Below are 18951 nucleotides of genomic sequence, written 5' to 3'. Positions count from 1 at the left end.
AGGTTGGGGCAACTGGAAGGTATTTGCTATATTTTAAAATCTGCTAATCATTTTACAGAATCAGTCCATAGCAGACTTGTGGCTAGATATGTCAAGCTTTGATCATATATATGAATAATCATCCAAGAAATCAGCAGGAAGTAGTAGGAGCATCTTATCCACCTGTTTAATCTGCCCTGCAAACTCCCTGTTTGATGAGACAGCACAGATAGAACCACTTACAGTTCAAGAGAAAACATGCTAATTAAAAACAGTGGAAAATCTGCATTGGCAAAGATGTGGGAAGTGGTCCAGGAAAGATCTCACTCTTGTCAGTCCTCATTAGGAGATCCTCCCTTAGAAGGGACGAGTTTCTGGAATCCCCACTAATCTGGAATCCCCACTAAAACCATTATGTAAGCAGTTGATGGCAGGGTCACACCCAGGTCACCATGGAAGCACCGCCCAGTCACCTGGTCCCACTGGCACACCAGTTTGAAATAACTCTCACCTAATCAAAGTGCAGCTCCACATGGTCAAGCCTGTAACTGCACCCTTAAGCACCTACACTGGCACTGAGTCAAACAAATTAATCCAGAGCTGTCTAAAGTCATACAACTGTTTACATACTTTATGAAAACACTTTATCTTCTTTTATGAGACATTATCTGCTTGTCTGTGACGGTTTATGCACTTCACTCCCAGTCCATTTCTAAATCATCTGGAATGAAGAGCACAAGCAGAAAGGCCTACTTTAATTTGCTATTTGAGCAGCTTCTTTCAGGAATTGAAGTCCAGAGTAAAGATGGTATTTCCTAGGTACGTCTTAATTGGCCAGGCATCTTCAGCAAGAACTTTTAACACAGGAGGGTAAGACTCTGGATCAACTTAGTAAATGGATCCCAAAAATCAAGCCAGTGACACTTCCCCTCCACACCAGGCCATGGCTAGCACAAGCAATGCACAGGACTGCTGCTTTCAAATGCCACTGTCAAGACACAAGGTGATGGGTAAATTCCTCTTTTTTTACCTTAGAGCAGTGCTGGTTATCCCAGGCTCCTGAGAAGAGCTCTTGGAGCAGTCTGACAGCCATCCCTCTGTTTAAAGCCATGCGCACACCCCCAGTGGAGGGGAGCAGTCTGGGCGGCCTCCCCGGGTCACCGGTGCCCCAGGGGCCTGCTTGTAGAGCAGAGCTGACCAGGGCCAGGCCTGGAGGTGGTGGCCAGGCCCAGGCCCCTCAGCATGGAGGTGCCAGCACGCCGACCCACGCCCTCCCTGGGCAGGCGTCAGGCAGCCCCACTCGCCCCCAGCCCCTCATTGCCTCCCCATGCACAGCGGCTTCGCCTTTGTGTGAGCTGCACCGTGTTTACCCTCCCACTTCCTTGTTCCACTCTGGCGCAAGGGCCATAAACGGTCCGGCTGGCACAGCCGAGCCCTTGGTGGCACAGGCAGGAGGAAGAGGAGGGAGGGGGATGGCGGCCAGCCCCCTGCTCCAGGCCTGGAGGGCACCCTGGGTGCCGCCGTGGTGGTTGGGAGCACGACCCTTCCCCTAGGGCTGGTGCCACCGCCCATGGTGGGTCTCTCATGCCTGCTGGCCACCCTCATGCCGGGGCTCGGGGGTGCACCAGGGGGGAACAGCACCTACTTCCCCTTCTTCTCGGACTTCAAGGGTCACAACGTAACGGCCCTGCGCGTTGTCGAGTCGTCCGCCCTGGCCTCCATCTTTCTGCTGGCCTTGGCGGGAAACATCTGGGGCATCTGCTTGCTGGTGCAGCAGCGGCACCGGCTGTGTGCTGCCAACTGCCTCGTCCTCAACCTCTTCTGCGCCGACCTGCTCTTCATCACGGCCATCCCCTTCATTGCCGTCGTGCGCTGGACCGAGTCCTGGGTGCTGGGCGACGTCGTCTGCCACATGCTCTTCTACGTGGTGAGCCTCAGCGGCACCGTCGTCATCCTCTCCCTCTCGGCCGTCAGCCTTGAGCGCGTCGTCAGCATCGCCCGGCTGCGCCACGCCGCCTTCCGCCGCCGCAAGGCGCTGGCCGCAGCCCTCCTCCTCATCTGGGGCTTCGCCGCCCTCGCCACCCTCCCGCTCTGCTGCTTTTTCACCGTGGTGCGGCTGCCCGCCGCCGGCGGCGAGGTGAGGGCGAGCGCCGGGGAGGGCCGGCGGCGCCGGGGGAGAGCGGGCGCCGGGGGGCGGCAGGAGTCAGGGTCGGGGGGAGCGGACGGCGAGGGCGGCTCGCCCGCCTCTGCCCCCGCGGGAGAGCTTCTGGGGAGCGGGCGGCGCTGCGCGCTCCCGCGGGTGCCCAGGTGGTGCCCGGAGCAGCGGCCAGAGCGGCCCCCGGCACACCCCCGCCCGCTGCCGCCGCCGGCAGCGCCGCTCTCCCGCCGCGTCCCGCTGGCCCGGCGGGCCCTCCGGTTCCATACGAAACGCACTTCGGCCGGGATTTTCTTGCGCTCCCCGGTGCGGCTCGGAAATCCCCTTTTCAGCGCGCTTCCCCTTACCGAGGGCTCAGCATCTGGGGAGAGCTGCCCAGCACCTGCGGCAGCCTCTGTGCATAGCGCTGAGGGATCTGGTGTAGCTGGGAACGGTCAGTGTGAGGTTAATGGTTGGACTGGGTGATGATCTTCGAGGTCTTTTCCAACCTAGATGATTCTGTGTGAAATGGCCATGCACAGATTCTTCTGCCTAGTGTTTTGACATGCATACAAAGGTACACCCAACATGATGCTCAAATACATGGTTAAGGTCTGTAAGTTGCATTTTTAATGTTGCCATTAGCATTTGATATGAAATCTATGGCAATATTTAGACTGTGTACAACACATCTATTTGTAATTGTATGGACTTTTAAAACCATGAAGTAGTACATTAATTGATGTTCTGTTTGGGTAGAAAGTTTTCACCGACTCAGTTTAGTCTGCAGCCATTTTCTCCATAGGCATAGAGGGAGATATGACAACTTTATAGGAAAAATAACAGTACAATATTAATTTTCTTCTTTATTCTTTCTAAACAGGAGATTCAGATTTGCACCTTAGTTTGGCCCAGCATTGCAGGAGAAATAGTTTGGGATGTGACCTTTGCCATTGTTTTCTTTCTAATACCAGGATTAGTCATTGTCATCAGTTATTCCAAAATCTTACAGGTATGTTTTTCCTTTAAATTTTGTTATAGAACAAAAGGAAGTAAACAGTAACTCACTAGCCATCAACATATTGTGACTGAATACAAATACACCTAAAGGGAGTAGACATCGTTTGCTCAGTAAATGGTAAGTATGTGATATAAAATGGGGCACTTCCACTGAACAGCACATTGCCAGAAACCCCACACAAAGTTTGTCTTCACGTATTTAGTATTTAATACATTTCTCCATTTATGTGCTGTTCATATATAAAGACTGGCAATCTCCTAAGTGCTAAAATAGTCAAGCATTCAATATAACTAAAACCAAGATTTTGCTTTCCTTGAGCCTAAACTCCAGTGTCACAAGGGATTTGTAAACAAGTAAAGAGAGTCAGGACTAGAAAAAATCTATCCCCTTTTAGATCTACTGATTTTCAGCATGTATTTTTAGTACACAGATCTTGTTAGATTACACATACTCCTCCACAGTTTCAAACTTTGCAAACAAAAACTGTAAATTAAACACTCTGCTTCCACTTTCCTTATGAGTGAGTGTTGTTTAACTGTTGAAATGTAGGCCAAGACAGGAGGCACCACAGAGTTTTAATCTATATTCTAGCAAGCATGATATTAGTTACCTAAATTCCTTTTAAACATCTGATTTCATAGCCCTTCCTCTTCCAAAAACAGAGAAAGAGCTAGAAATCTTCAAACAAGGTGCTGCAATGCCTAGTTTTTAGCAACTGCCCCAAAAGATTCTTGATTCCTGTATTAGGTAATTAAACTTCTCATACTATATATAAGGAAAAGGTTTTGGAAAGGAACCTCAGAATACACAGATTATTGAGCACGGAATTAATTGATGAAATGCTTTGCACCAAGGGGCTGTGGGTACATGCACCAGAGCTGCATGTAGATGTTTTGATGGGCCTAGAATCTGGGGTCTACATGTACTTGCCTACTGATCAGGCTTAAACTCATAGTCAAAATAATCAGCTCTTAGTTTCTGTACACACTATGAGCTCATTATAACCTTGAGGTAAATGCATTAGGTAAACCTCTTGAGTGAAGTAAAGCATTTGCCTTTTGCAACCTCATATTTGCTTTAGGCGAAGAGCATACAGTAACTCAGGGGGGAGTCTGAGCCCTTTGAAAGAACTGCAAAAAACTGCAGGCCAAGGAATACCACAGTCCTTGGTCAGAAACCAGGAAAGGAATGGTGTTCCTCTTGTCCTTGCAGACTCCAGATTACAAGAAGTAAATCTAGAAAACAAATGGCTTGTAGGGAGCTAGAAGCCTAAAAAAAGTGTTTGGAATATTGGGTTACAAGACAGCCCCATACTGTCATGCTCGCGTTTCCTTTCTAACTTGGTAACACAGGTGCTAAGATGTATTACCATTTCTCCTGAACCAAAAAAGGAACGAGGCCCGTAGCAGGATCCCATTTGTTATAATTGAATCTCGTCTCTCACACAGCTCTCCAGGAAGCAACCAGAACTCAGCTGGAGAGCGTCTTAATCCTCGAGTCATTCCCAGGAGCAGATTCACTCTCACTTTGTGATGCCAGTGCACACAGAGTACAGGGCTCTCAGTGTTGTTGGAAGCAGTTCAAAGCATTAATGTATTCAAATGATGATGATTCACTACAGATATAAGACCTCAGATTTGTTAACAAATATACTCTACAGTGTATACTTTACAATTTCATCTGAATCTGAGTATTATTTTTATGTAACACTTTCCAGAACCCTGGCAAGAATGACAGATCAGAAGCCATGATGTGTAATTAAGTAATTTGTTCTTGCACTGTTCCCTGTTGCAAGCAACACTGAGATAAGAGGCTAGAACTAGTAAAGATGTTTGGGAAGTTACGTACTTGTATATACATGACTTCTAAATTCCTGATTCTCAGAGTGTGGTCCAGATGCCCTCAATAGGTATCTACATCCCTTATACCAAGCGGATCCAAAGTGTATCACTGACACTCCATTTCAGTTGAGCATTTCCTTAAGATGCAGCTGCATCTTATTTACCTCAATTCTGGTGATTCTTGCATTCTTAGTTTTAGGCTGTGCAGCTCCAGTAGGAATGATGGAAGGCACTTATATGGGACAGATACAAAGGTATCTGACGAGGACATTCTGTAGCCATTTTGAATAGAGGAGGCTACAGAATTTGGGTTTCCCACTTCTATATAGAAGTATTTTGTGAAACCTTCGTTCTTACTAAGACAGGTTAGGTGCTCTCTGAAAACAGTTCTTGGATCGGATTGTTTGGAGGATTTAGCCTAGTTTCTGGATTCCAAATGAGTACAGCAGATCACCAGGCTGGAATAGTTTTACATGCTCAAAACCTCTGAATTCTCTGCCCCTTTTAAATCAGGGAAGCAGCTAGTGAGACTGTCCCCTTCTCAGGCTCAACAGCTGCTGAGAAGTCCATTTCTGGATAATAGGGTTTGATTTATACACCTACATTCTGTTGAAATCTTCAGTAGATGCCTAGGTTCTTAATGACTATTTATTCTAGGCCATCTGTCTCTGTGACAGATTTAGAAGACTGGAGAAAGAATGACAAATTACTCTCTATATATCTAACCATTTTCATCCTTACCTGAAACAGGAACCTCTTAAGTATTACTAGTATTAGTGTTATCCTTCCTTTAGTTATTGCTAAAGGGAAATGTCACACATAAAAGTGGCAGAAAGCATCTTATGCCCTTTGGCTTTCCTACTTAGATACCAAATTCATCCAGGCTATTGAAAATACCCATTCTTCACCCATGCAGGGGGTAAAATGGCATTTCAATTATTTAGCGTAAATGTTTATTTGCTAAATATTTCTATTTTATTTTGTTTGTATCAGATAAGTGAATGTAACAGACTTAACTGCGCTATGCCAACTTCAGTGAAGACACGGTTATAGAGCATGAGTTTTAGAGTTTTCTGCAAGCCACTGAGATTCAATATTCTACCTAATGAAAGATGATTCATACCCATGAACACTAGATTCCCAAACTACTCATAGCCTGGTTTATTACATCAGATAGTACTTTTACAAGACACAGATTTTCATAGTGACAAAAGGATCTGTAAGATTTCAGGTTAATTCATAGAAAGCAATTCTGATTACTGACTGAAAAAACTGAAAGTTTATACAAAACAATGTAAAATCCCATTCACATTTAAAATATCATGTTTTAGTTGCTGTAAGAAATTAATGCTTTTCTAATACCTACCTTATAATATCAGCATGGCCATAAGAGAATTGGATTGTGTTTCTTCTTGTGTATCAACAGGATTGTTAACTATGTTCCAGTTTGCATTTGTGAAAAAAATCAATGGGTTTATTTAAATAGAACAAATGAGGTCATAATTTGAAGTTAATGGGATTTCATGAGTAATTAAGTCTCTGTTTTATGCTGAAAAGTATTTATGACTGGTAGAGAGCCATGAGGAGAGCAACCAGCCTGACTAATATCGAGGTGAGTTCACAGCTGAAAGGAAAAAAAGATTGCTAGTAATGTGAGAATATTTGAAATTTAACCATTGACAAAAATAAAAAGAAATTCTGTAATGCCTTTTTTGCAGTCACTTCTCAAAATAGAAAAATCATGTGCCAAGATTTACTTTTGCACTTGTAAAAATTGTCAATAATTCTTCTAGGTTTCAGTGAAAGTTACTTTATTCTCTCTTACTGCAGATTACAAAAGCATCAAGAAGGAGTTTAAATGCTGGTTTAGCCTACTCAGAAAATCATCAGATTCGTGTTTCCCAGCAAGACTACAAACTATTCCGAGCCCTCCTTGTGTTGATGATCTCTTTCTTCATCATGTGGAGCCCAATTATAATAACTATTCTTCTAATTTTAGTCCAGAACTACAAACAAGATTTAAATATTTTGCCATCAGTCTTCTTCTGGATAGTGTTATTTACTTTTGCCAACTCTGCTGTCAATCCCATTTTGTATAATGTTGCCCATTTCAGACGTAAATGTCAGGAAATTCTTCTCTGTTGTACAGGGAACCCTGCAAGGCATGGGGCTGGTATAGAAACCACTGCAAGAAGAAGTAACCATGAACAACCAAATTTGTCTTTCATTACCAGATAATTATTTGAAGTCTGAGCTGTGCCACACTTTGGATTTTAATGTCTACACTGACCCAGGTTGAATAGGTCACTATGTTTTAGTATTATTTGCCAGAGAAGAAAACAAAAAAGCTAAATCTGTTTTTAATTCCTGCAGGTAAAATTCCTGTGGCTTCACTGCTTTGCTTCAGTAAGATTTGGCCAATTTAATCCAACAGATTGACTTCTCCTCCTACACTGAAATGAACAGGAATGTGGCAGTGAACTTGGTGAAGTTGAAATAAGTATTTACAGATTAATTAATTTCTAAGAGGGTACATTTTCAGTTGGCATAAATGTCATTAACTTTAATGAAGTTATAGTGAATCTATATCAAGAGGGCACCTGATCCATGTTTACTCTTTATTTTCTACAGAGTAAGAGAGATCAACTTTCTAGTGAAAATGTACATCCTCAGAAAGTATCTGCTCTTTTTTTAATTCCATCTAAAAAAGGCACTTGATTATATGCTTAGATAACTGACTGCCTGAACATAGGTTTGAGCAGACTAACCAATTTCGTGTAGGAAAGAAGATGATAAACATGTATTATCACCATGTGAATGACCAACTTGGTTCCATCTCAGATTAAAAATACAAACATAATGCCTGTTAATTTATAAATAAAGAATAAACAAATAAATGTTTACTTGTCATGTATAAAATAGTTCTTTTTAAAAGATGCATATTTTTTATGTCTTCAGTAGCCGTATAATAAAATTATTCAGTGATATATCCCTTCTTCCTTTCTAAAATGCTACTAGGAATTATTTTCAGTATTTCCTAGAAAAAAAAGTCATTGTATTTGAAAAGAAACTAAAATACATGTACTTTTGGGTTCTTTTAATTGAAAATTTTCTTCAGAAATTGAAACCATTAGAAAAAGAAAGAGTAAATTCTTAATTATCACCATCTGTCAGCAGTTCAAAACAGTGCATTAAGATAATGGTTTACTAATAAAACCAATGTCTACATATGTACAGATTTGCATACAAGCAATTTTCATCCCCTGTAATCCAAGTTTATTAAAATGTTTCATTGGCTTACTAACAAGGTGAGCTGCACAGCTCAGATAAATACATTCAATCTAAATGAAGTCAAATTTAAGAGGAACACCCAATCAATGTGTTAACTTTACATCCATGGTGTTGTTATTTCTCTCCATAGTTCTGGATCTCCTTAAGAGCAAAATCCTGAAACACACAAAAAACAAAATTTTGTTTTTCAGCTACACTACAGACTTTAACCAAATGCATACATATCTAATTTCTTTAAAGTGCTCTTGAGTCCAGCAGTCTGTTACTTGTAATGGTAATGCCAGTACCTTGCTCTACAGTTTATAATTCCAAAGAATTTTCAACTCAGATCAAAACAGGAATTCATTCAATCAGTTACAACTGTCACACCTGTCCTGAGCATTTTAATACTTTGGCAAACAAGGCACTGGATAGATGAGTGATAAAAGAGTTATTTATTCACTTCAACAAGCTTCAAATTATTTGCCTTTTAAAAATTACTAATTTAAGAATGTCTTTCAACAAAACAAGAATCTCCTGTCTTCCAAAACTTCTAATGGCAATAGTAAATTAGCAGAAGGAATATACCACTTTAATTAAACATTTTTGCCTCCAGCAAACAGCAGATTCAGCTTTCAGGTCTACCAACATGACATTGTATTGTATTTACAAATAGTCCCACTGTGATATCCGCACTTACATTGCACAATTTAAAGCAACTTGAGCTATTACTCTGAGACTAAGTGTATCATAGCTTGATCCATATTTGGAAAGGAGCTACCATCAGAAATGCAATGTAAATTGCAACCAAAAAACTTGGACTTTCTTAGGCTTCCTTTTTGCCTTAAAGAGCCAGTATACAAAGAACAGATACTTCACGTTTTTTTTCCATAAAGGTAAGTTTTGTACATCAATTAGGTTTTTTTGATAACTTGATTTGAATACAGTATTAATTAAAAAAGCTAATGAAAAATCTTTGGAGAAAAAAATTAGCTTCAAGACATAGGCAGAGTATGCACAATTATAAACAGATACAAGCCTGTTCCTGCAGCATCTAGTAACATCAATCAGAATTTTACCACAGTAACAATGAATGCAGGTCAGTACAGACAATTGAAGTTGGGTGGTTTTGCTACTAATTCTGTAGCTCTTAACAGCAGAATTAAAACTTAGGTAGTAAGGTTTCAAATCCACACATATGGAATTAAGATAATTTTGTTTCTGATATAAAGCTTTAAAAAAAAGGTTTTTTCAGCTTAGCTCACAATCCTTATCTCATTCCCAAATGTACTTGCTTTGCAGGAACTTTGGCTTCATGATACTGGAAATTCAGAATCAACTAACACTATGGTAATTACAGTATGGGGAAGATGCAAATTTCTGACTTTGTTTCATTTATACTTTGGTGGTGGTCTCATAAACTCTGGCATCATCCTCAGTAAAAAGCAGACAGCATTAAGGACCCAAGCTACTATTTTTCATTTACAAACAACATGGAACTCACAGTCTTACCAGCCACTTCACTCAACACTTAACATCTGAATATAAATTAGGATATAGAGAATACAGCACAGATACAAAGAACATAGCACTTGGGGCAACTTAGTAGATTTGATATTTCTATAACAAACTAGGGGCAGCTTGATCAATTTTTAAATTAAAATTAGGAAGTCAAAGAATATTTAGAGATGACTTTTCAAAAGACATTCTGAACTTTTATTTTAAAATTACACTCTTGGTTCTATATTCTGTAAAAAACCCAAGCATTCTATTATATAGAAGTTTAGAGATATTTGAAAAAGTTCTATCACAAATTAGGACTAAATAAGTATATTCAATTTTTCTTTTTGGTTTATATTTTGTGCAAAGCTTGACAATACATTTATTGCCTTGCAAGCTTCATATAGTGTAGAAATAATAGAAACACAGATTCCATCATGCTGAATCAGACCAGTACTTGAACTAGCCCAATATCCTGATTTTACAGTGGGATAGTACTTTCTCTGGGCTTGACAGAAATGCAAGGAACCACCATTACACACCACAGCTGTGTATCTACACTTTATCTTAAAATTTAATACAAAACCAGCCCTAATAATCTCATTATTTTATTTTCTTGTCCTCAGATTTTTTTCATGCTTGCTGTACTTAATTTGAAGAGCAGTGAATGCAGCATTCAAAACAAGAAAGCATCATCAACTTATATAATGACATTGTTTCTTTTTTGTCCTACCCTTTATGCAAGCAAACACATCATTCACAAAAGCCAATGTCATTTTGCATTTATGATGTCTTTTAGTCTTGACTGCCTTAAAACCCAACCATCTTTTGTGTTGTCTCCAAATTATCTTTCAAGACAAAATTTTTATTTTCATTGTTGTCAGGCACTTTTTCCAGGTCACTAATCAGTATTCTAAACACCACCCACCTTAGCAGATTTTTCAGGCACCCTGTTATCAGCACACTTTACAACATGGCAATATATTACTCTCTGTTTGTAGATCAGACGAACAGGCAATAGAGCCACAAGAGTTGACTGTGCTCATCTATTCTGACTGTCTTTATAATATACAAAAGTTCCTTTAGTCAATCCCAGTTTATTCTACCATGTCATTTAGAAAAGCCTTTAATCTTGATTTACAGATTTCAGCGATGAAGAACATACAACAACTCCTGGTAAACTGTTCCAAAGGTTAATGACCTTTGGAGTTAAACAAATGGCTATTTATTTCTGCTCTGAATGTGTCCAGTTTAAAGTTCCATCCATTTTAATTTATTATTCTTATGTTTGCAAGTTCTTTATTATCCAATTCCCAGTCTTGTGTGGGCAAGCACAGACTTTGCTCAGGTCAGCCTTTAACCTCTTTCTGGTGAGAAAAGATCAAGGTTTTTGAAGCACTCACTAGAGGACACATTTTACAAATCTTACAATCATTTTCTTTGCTCTTCTTTGAAACTTCTAATTCATCCTTGGTACCCTTTCACATTACGATTATCATCAAATGTGACATAGCAAGCAGACCTATGCCAAGCACAACAGTCTCATAGGAGTCTTTAAATTAATCTTTTGTATCTTTGGTTTATGCATCCAAGAATCACATTAACTCTTTTGGTCACAGTATTACATTGGGAGTTCATATTCAGCTAATTCACCAGTCGTCTTCTGTAGGTATTGTGTCTTCCAGAATGTGAGAGGCAGGGCAGGGGATGGGTACACTACTATTTTATTTGTCCTAAACAGTCTGATCTGTCTTCTTAATTCTTTACTATTCCCCACTCTGGGTGTAATCTTTATCAGTAAGTATATTACATTTTCTTCTAGATCATTGATTAAAGTAGCACAAATTACCATTTGGCCTTTTCTAATATACTTGAGCACAAGTGAGCTAAACTCTATCCTTCCCTGTGATTGCAAGCTCAGCCTGACTATATTACTCAAGACAGGGTCATACTTCCAGTATGAGGGATATGTTCCTCTTCTATAACTCTTTGTGAAACAGTTGGCATGAGGACCTGTGAGAAAGGGTCTGCTATAAAGTATCCTTTCCAAGACTTCTGATTTTACTTAAAAGCTTTTTATGAAGAATTTTTCACAGAAGTTTTTGTGAATACATTCTATTCCCTTCAACCACTATTTTGTTGAGAAAGACAGAGTTCTGGTTAAAGAGACACAATTTCTTTTTATAGCAACTATGAAGTTTATCCTTACCGTGTTTACTCATACTGCATTGACTTAATTGTTTTACAGCTTCCTCTAATTATTGTTTCAGCTGATGTGATATGCCGCATAAAAAGCTATACACCTTAGGTCTCCTTCAGATAAAGGAAGTAAAAGTTGGAAAGAACTTACTACAAGCTCCAGTTTTAAAAGGACACTATTACAAGCACTAAGTAAAAGACCATGAATTTGCTGTTTAATGAACCAGGGACCCCCAGTGCTTTAATCATTAAACACTGAAACAAAATTCTTCAGAAAAAAATGTTCTTACCGTTATGAATGATAACTCTGTATTTTCTGTCCAAACAGAGGTCTATCTGCCTTTGTCTGACAATCTTCTGTGCCTCTGGAGGCAATCCCTTGGGGTCCCGGGAGAACACAAAGGAATAGCTATCAGCACAAGTGCCATCTTCATTTAGTTGGCGGCAGGAATAATGAAGAGCATATGTATCATAATCTGTGTCCACTACCCAGTGATCATCATCTGGAAGAAACCATAGCAAAGAAACAAATATGTTAGAGACACAAGTAAAATCTAGTAAATCTGTAAGAGATGGTTGCCATAACTCTGTAAAAAAAATAATACAAGGAAGATTGGTATAAATGATGACAGATTAGCTCTTTGTTTATTCTTGTGTTCAATGTTTAATTCCATGTTTTGGGGAAAGGTTTTTTTTTTTTTTAATAAAATAAGCATATTTATCAGGAACAGTGATGGAGAGAAGAGGAAACGGTACCACTGCTTCTCCTCTAGCATGGATACAGAACAAGAGCAGCATAAAGAAGTGCGAATAAATGCGTTGTAAATCCATGCCTGAGCATCATTATAAAATATGGCAACAAACACAAAAAAGAACTGTGGATTACAGTAGCTACCATGAAGTACAAATAAAGTTTTCCTGTTTTAACCAAAAAAGGGGAACAGTCAGACAGAAAATAGGGGTTTTTTTTAAAAAAAACCCCAAACTAATAGAGAAGGTGGGTCTGGTCATGCTAGTCATGCTCCAGATTACTCAAATCTGTAACTATTTTCCTACCGGGGATGTTACTTAAACTGTATGTTTAAGGAAAAATATTATCATGTAGTTTCTGTGTTAGAAGTGTATTTGCTACAAGGTCCATCATAAACTCTCTTCTCAAAATGCAGTTACAGTTTCAGAGAAATCTCAACTATTTAGCTAGGTAATCTGATAAATACCTGGTCACACAGACACCCTTTTCTAACAGAAGTGAATCTAGGTGTTTGCAGTATGAAGTGTCATCTCTGCACCCTCCTCTCCCGGAGCAAAAGCTTCTCCCTTGCACTGTGTCTGCGCTGGTGAGGGCAACACTGTATATTCTCTTCCCCATCTCTCCTATGGGCGGGGATTGCAATTTTCAGAAAGGTAGAGTCTGGGGTCAGCCAGCAATCAGAAGTATCCGTGAAAACACGATTCAGCAGCATGCTGTGAGGAGATTTGTCAACAATTCAAGAGCAATTGGTATCCAAAGCATTCTTCATAACTGAGTCTTTGGAGAGAATGAAGCTCCAATCACTTCCTAATTCCACCTGCTTCTCTTGGAAACAATCCATTGAAATGTCTTGAGCTACAAGTGTCTGCATCTCTACTTGGCTCAGTAAACTAATTTTGTGTAGGGTGTGACAGATGACAGAAAAATATGAATATATATATACACTGGATCATATTTGTTTCTTAAAATAGATAAATGTCCACATTTGCAGACATGAGACCAAACAAATTAACAGTTGCAAAATCCTCTATCCCTGCTTGGCTAAGTCTGATATTAGGCTTTTCAGAGAGAACAGAAGCATCTGGTAACTGAGTTCTGAACTAAAACAAGATCTAAAATACTTAATCTGTCCTTCATTTCTTTCCAAACAGTGACCATCAATTATATTGTTGGATAACAAACAAAAGAAATAATGATATGATTTTCAGTTGTTTAAAGAAAGCCAACCAGCTGTCCCATGTGAAAAACAGTGATTACCTTGTTCACATTAAAGCTTTGCTGTATGATAGTTGTTATGTGTTTTAAGTGTGTTTAAGAAATCCAACACTACTTTTTCCTTCCCCCACATGGACATACAACATAGCTAGGCTCTCAAGTAGTTCTGCATCTTCCATAGATCAGTACTTACTTCCTTTCTGCAGAAAAGAGGCAACACCCCAGTACTTCATCTTGAATTTGGCAGGATCCTGTGTGTCAGTGAAAGAGCCAATCATGTCAGCACAGACATCCCAGTTACTGTAGCCAGAGAGAAAGAAAAAAATCACAGTCAAACCTAACAGCACAGATTCGTTGTGACCGTGTGACTAGCAGGTGGGGTTTGAGCACCAGTAAGTGAAGCAGAAGCTTAGTGAAATGGAACAAGAGGAAGATTGCAAACAGCTTACTTGAAGAGTCTGACTCTGCCCTTTGCAGTGGCACTCATTTGTCCATTCTCATCTACGGTGAACTGGGCTACCACATTGTCCTGCAGAAAGAGCCCCTCGGGATCTTTTTTTGCCATGGCATACCAGGTGCCACTGTACTGCAAGGAAGTAAGAAAGGCTGCAGTTAAACCTAGAAGTATGGAATACATTACAAACACACATCACAAACTAGGGGAGGTAACAGAGGAGAGGACATGCAGATCTTTAACACATGCTTCAAAGTTGTACCTAAGAAACAAATCTAGCTGTTCCAACAGCATAAACCCACCAATATGTCCTATAGTGCAGCCATAGTTTGTGAAAGAATTGACATTTTTTGGTATCTTATTTGTATCTGCAGTTCTCTGGTATTTAGCATACAAATCTTGGTGGGAAGAGGATAACAACTGGCAGATCCTGACAGATCTATGTATAAATGTTTTTTCCTTGCAATGTCTGAAAACACCAGAGTATTCATTTTTCATAGCAATAACCAAGTCACTACACTCCTTTTGTTTAAACCATACACTTTGAGACCAGTCTGCTAAACCTCAGTTTCTGCAGTATTCCTTTATCAGATGCATCAGGATCCAGCATCCGTGGATGTGTGAGTAACATCACATGCCTCTGCTGTTTCTCAGTATTGCAGTCTGTGACTTTGAGTGAAAATGTGAACACACTGGTGCTACTGAATGCCAGATTTTGTAGTGTGGGAAGAGGAGCTAGGCAAGACATCACAAATCAGGAGAGAAAGAAGAATTACCCTGGTCTTGTCGAAGTTCTCCTTGACTTTGAAGCTGCTTACGCGGCAGTCCCGCTCCGCCATGCTGCTGCCTAGCAAGGCCAGTGCCAGAAGCAGCAGCCAGGGCAGAGCTCTCTCTGTGTGGGCCATCCCGTCCCTGCAGCAACAGCAAACAGAGAATAGCATCAGAAACAGGCTCTGTCACACAAGCGAGGAAGGGAGGAAGGTCCCCAGGAGATTGTGCAGCTTTCCCTGATGCATGCACAGGCAAGGCACCTGGCTGTCCCCAGCCCACCACAGCAGAGTCCCTTACAGACAGTGCCAGTCCCTGTAGCCTCTTGAGAGCCCGAGTGTTGATGGCAGTGGCAGGGCACACAGACAGGGAATGCTTTATGTAGTCTGGGGCTTTCGCAACCCTCTGAGGTATAAAGCCAGCATTGGAGGGGGGTAGGGAGGTGGGCTGATGCATGCTGCAGGCTGAGGCCCCTTCATAACAGCCTCTTGTGTAATACTCATGGGCTCAGGTGGTCATTGACCTCGACCTGCAGCCAAGCAGGCGCTAGAATCAAATGCCTCTCTTTGGTTTCCCTAACCCAAAGGCAGAGCTCACACTTGGGGGAAGGGGTGTGCACATGTGTGGGGAGAACAAAGGAAAAGAGAGACACCCCATCTGCGCATTGGGAAGAGCGATCTGCCTCCACCTCCCCTGTGATTTTACACACTGCAGTCCAAAGTCCTTCTTACTCAATGTGCTCAAACCAGTTACAAGGTGCAGACTTGTTTCCCCCACCTCGTTCCCGAATTCCTTCCCTCTCTTTCCCTGATAAACAGTGGCAAACATCATACTTGCAAGTTTCTGCTAATGTTTCTGAAAGCCTAGTCACGCCAGAACTTCTTTAGGTCCTCATGACTGGTCCCCTCTTGCTTCCTGAAGGCTGGTTCAGGTGCTAAACCATCTCCCAGGGACAGGAATGGGGCGCTGCAAATCTGCAGGAAAGCGAAAGAGCAAAAGGGCACTTTTGTGTCATACTGCAAGGGTGGCAGGACATATACGTGACCTGCAAATACCCAAGTGCATGTACAGACCACATCTGGCCTTTTAAAAATCAATTTTAAATCAGAACTTCCCTAATTTCTATTCTGGTTTTGGCAAACTATTTTCAGTTACATAAACCATTATTGTTTTCTCCTGTCCAGGCAAGTTTTGCTGCCTCTCAGTCAATATTTGTTCTATAGTTTCAACATCTTTAGGAAGCATTAGAGAAAACCTGTTAATTATTTTCTAGACATGTAACCAGATCAGGATAGGACCGATTGTTACCAAAAGAACAAATTCACCCACTTTTTTCACCTCCCAATTTTGAAAGAATAAAGTCAGAAGCCTGTTAGCTGAAAGGTCTTTGTTCATAACTTTAATTAAGCAAAATTATAATTCAAATATGGAGATACTGATGTAGTAAAAAAAATAGTTCAATAGTTTCTGATGTACAGAATTAAAACAAGTTATTCAGTATGGCCTTTCCCAGAAATTTACTTCAGCCTTCTACTCCTTTTACATATTCATCCAAATACTAAACTTTTTACTGTTGCACCCTTTACAATCTTTTCCATATGTAATGCAAACAGCTGTACAGTCTGATTGATTTATCTTCCTTTTCTGCTTTGTGTTGGAGCCTTTTTGCATAGAGAGTATATTTTTGTTCACTTTTTCAAATATCAAATGCTCAGGGATGTTCTGAAGCCTTTGATTCTCTGGATAACATCAGATACTAAAAATTCCATTATGTTTAATATTAACCTTCTATTTGGAGTAAAGAACATATTTAATACAGATAACCAGAAAGGCTGACGCATATTAATTGTTCTGAAACTTTCAACAGTAGACCTTCAATAAGCCAATATTTTCATTTTTCAGCTGAGATTTTAGTTTGCTAATTCCCATGGAGACTGAAGAGAAACAGCAATCTATATCGCTCTGGTGGCTTTTAGAAACTTGTTGCAGTCTCTGGCAATGGTGATGCCATATATATAAATGCATTTTAACAAAACTTCTACAAAATTCTCACTAGTCTTGATATATGAATTAATCATATTTACAAGACCAAAATTAACATGGATTTTCTTTGTTCAGTGTCTCACATGACTGACAGTAAGAAGAGTGATTATAGTTTCATTTATAACTTTTAAATCTACAACTGTCTTTAATAGCAAAGAAAACAATTATTTCTTTATTCTCTGTCAATTCATGAAATATTACTATTTCTCCTAAGTTTTCCCTCTTCAAAAATCTGTATACTGCTTTATATTCCTAGAGATGTTTTTTCAGAATCAGATCCATGCCTATAAAGTTTTGTCAGTAACATAATTATCAATGAAAATTCTATGGCAGAGGTTTTCAAAGGAGTCTACAGTCACTCATTCAAATGAATCAAAACCTGATGAGATTTGACCACTTTGAAAATCTAGGTCAGTAGCGCCATTATACTTATTGTGTGTTGTCCTCAGCAGTTTTACAGACAGAAGACCAATCCAGGTTTCACCAAAACAAAAATTTACTTCTGTTAATAATTTTTAAGAAGTTTAGTTCTAAATATGTGCAAGAGCCACTGCAGTTTCTGATTTAATCTGAGGTAATCAACGAAAATAAATCAGAAACATCTAATTTTATATTAGCCTTGGCACAGCATTTTTTAAATTGTGTGCCTCCACTGATCTCTGCAATGTTTGCCAACTCATATGTGGTGGAGGTGCCTGGCAGAGACTTCTAATTCATTCAGCTCCTCAAGTCTGGGATCTCTACAAACTCTAGGCAATGCCTGGGGAAACTCTTCTTTTGAACTGTTCTCATTGTGGATTTGTGGGAGCACAGCTACGGTGAAGTCACACTAGTATTTCCCAGTCAGATTTCGACAACTGCAGAAGAGGACCTGGGCAAGTCAGTACAATTTGAAGATTACATTGTAAAAGTTTGGCTCTATGCCTCTTCAAGTTTTGCTATACTTCCAACTCTGCCTACCTGAGATGCAGTTTACATTAATGAAGTCCCCTCACAGTTACAGCTAAAGCATTTCTTTAATTCAGTGGGACAAACTTTTTAGGTAAAAAGGCTCTTCTGTTGTCAGTTATGTCTAAATCAATAGTGTATTGGAGGAGGGATGGAAGGTTGCTGGCAGACTAGCATTGTTATGGCAATTCAAGGGTGAATTTTTTCTCAGTCCTAACAGATGTAGCTATGCCAGCACAACTATGTAAACTCATAAACAGTGTAAACTTTGCCTCAGTTAATCATCATTTGGATTGACTTGGGCTATGGGTTCAGTTGAGAAATTATGCCAGCAAGTGATCCTCATCCAAATCTTTGGAACCTGGATATACCCCTTGCAGATTTGTAGTTCTCATGCAAACAGTAAGGAACAGGATCTGGGACAGGATTTCAGTTGATTCTGAAAGCAGTATGCATAGATCAAGTCAATGGCATCAAGTGATTGCTGGGTTCTCAGAAAGCTCAGACAATTACCTTAAAAAAAATTATTAAAATATTGATAACACATAAACATGCAAATAACCTCTAATGTAAAGCATACATTTACAAAACTTGTACTAAGTTCAACACCAAGCTTGATAAATTTCACATATGACTTCCCATTTCATTGTTCAAAGCTGGCAGCATATTTTGAATACTATAGACATTTTTTTTTAAAAGGCAGTATGTATTTTTTGGAACTGGATTTAATTGAAAGGGAAAAAAAGTCTTCTACCTTTGAGTTTTGCCAAAAGGCCAAAAAAGGGTCTAACTTCTGGCAGTGATTCTGAGATTGAAATATTTTTTACA

General features: G+C 40.0%; 2 protein-coding genes across 3 annotated transcripts; one reads left to right on the top strand and one right to left on the bottom strand.

Moving 5' to 3' along the window:
• Positions 1 to 1436: 1436 nt before the first annotated feature.
• On the top strand, positions 1437 to 7930 carry FFAR4 (free fatty acid receptor 4). Its single transcript, XM_074908386.1, has 3 exons — positions 1437 to 2116; positions 2997 to 3125; positions 6806 to 7930. Exons 1-3 carry the CDS (start codon positions 1550 to 1552, stop codon positions 7211 to 7213), a joined length of 1104 nt encoding a protein of 367 aa, XP_074764487.1. The 5' UTR covers positions 1437 to 1549; the 3' UTR covers positions 7214 to 7930.
• Positions 7931 to 8075: 145 nt separating this feature from the next.
• RBP4 (retinol binding protein 4) lies at positions 8076 to 16075 on the bottom strand. Of its 2 annotated transcripts, none has more exons than XM_074907459.1 (6): positions 15966 to 16075; positions 15141 to 15276; positions 14360 to 14496; positions 14104 to 14210; positions 12235 to 12447; positions 8076 to 8422 (listed from the first exon to the last, which is right to left on the bottom strand). In XM_074907459.1, the coding sequence occupies exons 2-6, from the start codon at positions 15267 to 15269 to the stop codon at positions 8409 to 8411; spliced, it is 600 nt and encodes a 199-aa protein (XP_074763560.1). In that variant the 5' UTR covers positions 15270 to 15276; positions 15966 to 16075; the 3' UTR covers positions 8076 to 8408. The 2 variants fall into 2 exon arrangements, with proteins under 2 accessions (XP_074763560.1, XP_074763561.1); XM_074907460.1 differs by lacking the exon at positions 15966 to 16075 and adding an exon at positions 15396 to 15418.
• Between the last annotated feature and the right edge of the window lie 2876 nt (positions 16076 to 18951).

This window comes from Athene noctua, chromosome 5 (assembly GCF_965140245.1).
Source record: "Athene noctua chromosome 5, bAthNoc1.hap1.1, whole genome shotgun sequence".
NCBI classification, from domain to species: Eukaryota; Metazoa; Chordata; class Aves; order Strigiformes; family Strigidae; genus Athene; species Athene noctua.
The sequence above is the reverse complement of the archived record's forward strand: the minus strand, read 5'-3'. Positions and strand labels throughout refer to the sequence as shown.